This window comes from Protobothrops mucrosquamatus, unplaced genomic scaffold (assembly GCF_001527695.2).
Source record: "Protobothrops mucrosquamatus isolate PMUCROS unplaced genomic scaffold, P.Mucros_1.0 scaffold1102, whole genome shotgun sequence".
NCBI classification, from domain to species: Eukaryota; Metazoa; Chordata; class Lepidosauria; order Squamata; family Viperidae; genus Protobothrops; species Protobothrops mucrosquamatus.
This window is the reverse complement of record NW_015387323.1, coordinates 99,502-106,428: the sequence shown is the minus strand read 5'-3', so window position 1 is coordinate 106,428 and position 6,927 is coordinate 99,502. Positions and strand designations below refer to the sequence as shown.

At 46.2% G+C, this 6,927-nt stretch overlaps 1 protein-coding gene across 1 annotated transcript in view; it reads right to left on the bottom strand.

The window, feature by feature from the left end:
* Window positions 1-5,152: 5,152 nt before the first annotated feature.
* Window positions 5,153-6,927, bottom strand: part of LOC107291271 (insulin-like growth factor-binding protein 3 receptor) — a 17,765-nt gene continuing 15,990 nt past the window's right edge. Inside the window, exons 3-6 of the mRNA XM_015820262.1 lie at window positions 5,922-6,078; window positions 5,730-5,838; window positions 5,545-5,656; window positions 5,153-5,431 (exon numbers count right to left, since the gene is read on the bottom strand). Of these exons, the coding sequence (XP_015675748.1) occupies window positions 5,303-5,431; window positions 5,545-5,656; window positions 5,730-5,838; window positions 5,922-6,078 (507 nt within the window). The 3' untranslated portion in view covers window positions 5,153-5,302. The remainder of the gene's footprint in view (window positions 5,432-5,544; window positions 5,657-5,729; window positions 5,839-5,921; window positions 6,079-6,927) is intronic.

The following is a 6,927-nucleotide window of genomic DNA, read 5'->3' as shown; positions in this document are numbered from 1 at the left end:
AGAAGTCCTATTTCTGTTAGTATAAGATACCAGCATTCATCTTACTAGGATAGTGAAGAGACCATTTCCATTTTGGAAAAAGTAACTGCTTTTTCATATCCTGTTACACACAAATACTATCTCTAAACAGCATTTATTGCTCTAATGCAGGGGCAGGCAACCTTGGCTCTTTTATGACTCGTGGACTTCATGCTGGCTCAGGAATTCTGGGAGTTGAAGTCCACGAGTCATAAAAGAGCCAAGGTTGCCTGCCCCTGCTCTAATGCTTCCATATAAGTCAAAATTAAACATTAAACAGTTTTTAAACATTACAATGAAAACTAATGAAAGCTAAGTATCTGAATAATGACTATATGAATGAATGTGACGCTGAATTTCTTTGACCATGGAACTGGCTTTCTTTTATAAATATTATACTATTACTATTAATACACTTCTGTGTTATTCTAGCACTGCTAAATAATTTGGGACTGGGAATGATAAATGTATATATTAAGTCCAACCTTTCTTCATAATTAAGTTAGCTTCTTTAATCAACAGAATATGATCACCATCATTCATAAAAAACAAAATTTAATGATTTAAAGAACCCAATAGGGTTCTCCCCCATTCTTACATATCTCACTGATACTAATTTCCCAAATCCTGTCATTATAGGAATATTTAAGGGCGTATAATAGCTCTGATATGTTAAAACCAGAATAGGAGTTAAGGCCTCTGACTAGCCTAAGGAGGAAAAAGTCTAACAGACTAGAAAGACCATTTCCTAGGTTCCCTGATTCTGAGGTTCCAAAGGAAAGAAAAACTGAGAGGGCGAGGAACTGTAGTGTACATGGAGGACCTCGGAAGAAAAACTTGATCCTTTTTTCCCTTTGCAGGAAGATGTTAGGCCCAGACCCCAAGCTCTGGAAAACATAACTCAGTCTCTTGCCTAGCAAAGCCCTCAAACAGGGGAAAACATGAAGAGGAAACAGAATATGTTTCCCAATCAAGACAATACAATTTCTGATTTATTTGGAAGGCCAATTATAGAAGAAAGTAGAGCAGACAGACAGAAAATCAGATTGTTTTTCTTAATTTTCTTAATTCTTTTGTTCTCTAAACATTTCCTTCTCTCCCCATTGCCCTGCTTTCCCATCCCACAAAAATACCCTTCCTCCCTCCCCTTATCTGCGTGCTTGGGTCTCACCTGTAAGTCTCCGCAGCTGCCTAGATATTCTTCCCCTTGCGGCTCCAGCTCCAAGTTATTGGGGGTGGGGAGAGTACCCCCAACTACCTCCTCTTTCCCTACTCCTCCAATCAAGAAAGAGGGTTTAGAGGGAACTGTCAGTGGTTCCCCTGAAAAAGGAAGGCCTCTGGGTGGGAAGCATAGGGCATCTACAGCCCGATTCCAAGCCTCTCCCTCCCTCCCTCTTGTTTGGGTAGGAAAAAATTGTCCTGCAGGAGTGAAGACATGCAAGTGGCTTGGTAACGGGAACGCGATGGAGGTAGCCCTGTAAAAGGATATATAACGAGAGTCTAGGGCCCGTCTGCAATGGCTCTATTCAGGGGTAGGGAGAGGGAGAGAAAATCCCAAATGAGAAGGGGGGGAGAAGACAATCTATATCAGCCAAGTAGCTTGCTTTGCAAGAGACCAAGGGATGGGCTCTGAGGGAAAGAAGGCATGGACTTCATAGGATGCTGCACTCCCTTCCAGCTGTTAGCGACTGCCTACAGATGTTTACAGATGAGGTATAAGGGACCTACAGATAACGGGCGAGGAGAATCGCAAGACCCTGCAATCGAGATTTCCGTCTTTAACGGCGGCGGGGGGGGGGGAGGGGGAACAAAAAGGAATGAGAGGTCAGGTGGGCGGGGGTGGAGTGGTCCCTATAAAAGGCAAAGGAATCCTTTCAGATCCAGGGAATGGTGAGGGTGGAAGAATAGGAAAAGGGAGGGAGTCTCTACAGGGGAGGGTGCTGTGGGGGTGGGGGGCCTGACTCTATCCGGCCCCCCCTCCCCTCTCTCTTGCCTCTTCGGGTTCCTCCGTCTGCTACCTCCCTCTCACTCACTCCAGTTGTCCCCAAATCCAAGATGGCGCCCAAGGCAGGAGCAAGACCGGAACCAAGGCAGAAAAAACGTCAAGCGCATGCGTGGAAGGAAGGGGGTCGCCGAAGAAGAGCGCACACGCGCGATGGGTCAGGAGCCCGTGAAAACTCGCATGCGCCATAGTCGGGAATAAGCAATGAACATCATCCCGAACCTAACCAGCCTGGTGCGTAAAACGTTTTGGTGGGGCACTGTGCGTATGCGCCCTGCTCGGGTCATTCTTGAGAAAAAGGTGAGTAGCGCGAACTGAGGGGCGAGGAGTGTGCCGTGAGCAATTGTAGGAAGGCATTACTGAATGGAACGCAACGCACGCGCAGTAAAAGAGTGAAGGAACAAGGCCCGGCTTCATTGGACTGTCTTAGCGTTAATGGGCGGGACACGTTTACACTGACAATATGTAAAGCGAGGGGTGGGATCTTGAAATTTGCTCTAAGAATGGGATTGGACGAGAAACATCAAGAAGGGCAAGTGCAAAACAAGATCGACATCTTGGTTGGCTGGGGGAAAAAAAAATAACGGCCCTTCAATGAAAGAAGTCAGCCTGGGGCGCCCACATGTCCTCAAGTGTGCTTTGGGGCAATATGTGAGGGCGTGGGATTTGATTGGTAGGCCGAGGTAGTTAAGGGCGGGGCTTCCATCGCTCAGCTGTTACTGGGGCAAGATTTAGAAAGATTGGCGCGCGCGCGCAGAGAAGTGGCGGGGGCAATGACAGCTGTTCAAAGAGGGGAAATAAAGGGCGCGCTGGGCGACAGTTAAACCGTTACTGCAGGGGCTTGGGTGCATGCGCGCCTGGAGCTCTCCGGCGGAGGGCGGAGCTCGAGCCTCCCGTCACGGAGTCCCAATTTCTTTTAGTCTTCTCAGCGCGCTTATTCCCCTCACCTCATGTGCAGTTTTAACACCTTGACACCGGCGTGATTCAGGCCCGTGCCGGACGGGCCTCTTCCTTTCTTGTCCACACGAGGGAGGTGAAGTTAGGTCGCTCGCTCTTAGTGAGGCGTAAATATCAAATTCCAAGCAGCCACGAAAAGGCAGTAGAGAACGCTAACAACCGTACATTGGGTTAGATGACGGAACCCACCAGTTTTGAAAGAAGCGCGTCAGCCTTTCCCCCCACCCCCCACCCCCGTCCCCGATCACATGAATTGGCCTAGCTAACTCCGCCAAGGCTGGACTGCAGCAGCCGACCTGGGATTGTTTATCCCGATGACGTCGTTGACCCGGATTGGCTGGGCTACTGCGAGGGTTTCGCGTCCAGCCAGCCTTCCGTGAGGAAAAAGGAGTTCTTTGGTTAGGTTGAACTTGGGGCATGTCGAGGGAGTGCACGCGTGGCCTTTGGAGGGAAAGAGGCGAAGGAACAGGGAGTCCAGAATGTCGGTCAAAAGTGGCTGCAAGTTTAGACATGAACTGAAAAAAACAGCACTGGGGAGGGCAAATTATAGAGCTTTGGTAAAATAATTACAGTAGATTGCTTAAAACGATTAGGGAAGTATGCTGCAGCTTGAAGTACTAGACAGAATAATTGAGAAAGATAGCAAGGGACAAATGAGACAAAACTGGGGCCTGGAAACATACAGCTGAGGAAAGTACCATAGAGATGGTAAACAAATTACTGCAGTGTGGTAAATTAAGGTACAATGTTAATACTGTAGGGTAGATAGGTGTATTCTAGCCATTGCAATTGTTGCTGTTACTCCAGCAATGCCATGGGGCAGCAGTAAGTATGGGCAGTTGTAGCTAGATTTAACATATTAATTTAAAATGAGTAGCCAGGGGTTTTTTTGCTGCAAGTTCTTAATTCTGCCAAGATTATGTATAAGCTGCACTGAGTTACCCAGATGTACAAGATGATCCATGTACAGGTAGCCCTTGACTTATGACAATTGGGACTGAAATTTCCATTACTGAATAATGTGTTTGTTAAGTGAATTGCACCTGATTTTATGTCATTTTTTTGCTGCAGTTAAGCAAATCTGGTTTCCCCCACTGACTGCTTATCGGAAGTGCCACCCCTGGGAAGGTAACAAATGGCAATCATGTGACCCTTGGACACTGCCATAAATACATGCAAGTTGCACTTCAATTTTACTCATGTGACTGGGGATGCTGCAATGATTGTAAGTGCGAAGACTGGTCACAAGTCACTTTTAAGTACCGTCATAACTTTGGTTGTTAAATGAATGGTCATAAATTGAGGACTACCTGTATATAAATTAGTATACAAATACTGCACCTGTTGATTTCATTGAAAACAAGAGGTTATTCAGGTATATCAAATATTTACACTGGATGGTTCTATGTATCCTTTGAAGATGCACTAAACCTGGAAATCTATGTACTTTCTGGAAAAATTGATAGATGGAAAGGAGGAATTGAAGTGCTCCTGCTGTTGTGTGTGAATCAGCTACCAAGCTCCCAAATTTTAATAATGTGATTGCAGAGGTGCTGCAACTGCAATGGCTGCAACTTTGGGGATCAGGCATAAGTATCATTTGTTCAGCTGTGCTGTAATTTTGAACAGTTGCTGAATGAATGTTCATAACTTAACTCAAAGACTACCTGTAGATCTTTCTTGGTGCAGTATCATAGCATGTGTTTCTTCCTTGTGGAAAATCTACCAGACTAATTTCCACCTCCAAAAAGATGCTGAAAAAGTTTAAAGTTTTCAGTTATTGCTCTGATTTTCATTTTTATACTCATTTAAATAAATGAATACAATTTAAATAAATGAAAGTACAGATTGCAGTCCTATCCATACTCCATTTTAATTAATTGAGGCTTTTTTCTAATGTTAAACTATAGTTACTGAAAACAAGCAAACCTTGAGGGAATATGAGAATTTCTTGTTTGCACATTGCTTGATGCTATTTATATTATTTAATCATGAAATCCAGTATTATGTAGATAATTATTCCTAATAGTGGAATTTTTAGATAATGATCATTCATTTAGATTAATTACACTATTCAATGATATATAGTTTAAGTCCCGTAATATATAATAAATATATTAGGCAATTTGCATTGGTTGAATAGCCACTTAAAATACAAAGAAATTTCAATTTTTCTATTTAATAAATTGTTTATCATATCTTTTGTGAACCAAAATAGCAGTACAACAACCAAAAATAATGAATTTTACATGATATAGCTGTTTAGAGAAAGGAGGACACCTGAGTATTCTGGAATGTAGAATGAATAGCACTGGCTTGATCCACTTAGATTTGGCCCCATTTGTCTTTGGGGAGGCGATAATATAGGCCAGCTGCACAACAGAGCATGGCACAGAGGCAGAGAAGAAAAGCACTGGTCATGAAGAGGCGCTGGCTGCAAAGGGCACGGTCTGCCTGAGAGTAGAAGAAATGATAGTGAATCATCTTCCCTCCATATATTGTGGAGCAAACCAGTTTTAGCATTCAGATATAGCCCAAACCACCACTGCCCATATCTATCTACCTACCTGATCTAGCATGCTGGATAGGGCAGGGTTAGTTTGATAACGTGATTGATAGCAAATCCCTGGCATTTCCAAAGTCATGCTTTGTTCCCCTATTACACATTTTGGTGGCTTTCTGGGAACGAAATGGAATATTACATTAATGGGTTAAGAAATGTTTGTAACAATGCCCCTTCCTGTTAGCTCACCTGGTCTTGGGGAGAAGGGATGAAGGTGCAGTGATCCTAAGACAATTCTCACGGGATAATGAATTTGTGATAACAGCTAAGAGATGAATTGATTTCTGGGCATCTGGACCTGTGGATGGAATTAGTGGAAGGAAATGTCAAGAGAAGGTGAGCAAGGAGTCAGAATTCTTGAGATATTTGATGGTCACTCACCTCGGAGACCCAATTTTGTCCCACTGATGGTCAGACCTAAATGTGCATCGTTGGGAAGATCTGTGCCATTGTGGAGATCAAAGGTCAAGCCAACCATGATAGATACAGTTGTAAGAGGTTCAGCAGTTGATGGAGGTGATGTGACATTTCCCTGAATCTTATTTGTGATACAGAACATTAAATGTGCAAGAGATTTCAGCAGAAAATCCGTCATTAGATATAAGGAAAAAAGGAATGAGTGTTGCTTCTATTCTCATTTTTTTGCTTTTTCCTTTAAAACAGGCATGTCCAAAGTCCGGCCCGCGGGCCATTTGCGGCCCACGGCCCGGTTTAATCCGGCCCTCGAACAGCCCTCCCTGCGGTATGTAAATGCGGCCCTCCCACGGCCCTCCGGCAAGTCCCATGAGAGAGAGAGAGACAGACAGACAGACAGACAGACAGACAGACAGACAGACAGACAGACAGAGACAGAGGCACTTGCACTTCTGTCTCTCTCTCTCTCTCTCATGGGACTTGCCCCCTCGCAGGGCTCCTCATTGGCCCTGCGCCCGGGTGTCCCGCCCCCTGGGAGAAGGGCGGCCAGGAAGTCCTTTTCCCGGGCTGGCCCCATCCCAGGCGCACGTGGCTGGGAAGCCATGCGGGGAAGCCCCGGGATCCCCGCTGGGAGCAACCCCCCCGGAGCCTTTGCTGAGTGGGCCAGCCCTCCCGTAAGCCGCAGCCCCGAGAGAGCAGCCCCTGCGATGTCCAGCCGGCGCAACCGTTGGCCAAGCAGCAGCAGAGCCAGAGATGGAAGGTCAGTGGCAGGGGGGGAGGGAGCTCTGAGTCCGCAGAGCACCGCTGCGAAGTGGCTGCGGGGCAGGTGATTCGCCCCCCCCCCCGGCTTACTTGTTCCAGTCTCGGCTGGGGCATCGCTTCCTGGGCCGCTCCCTGGGCAGCCGAACCAGCCACATGTCTCCCCGTGCTGGGCGGCAGTCATGGCTGGTGCGGCGGCCAGCGGGAGCATCGC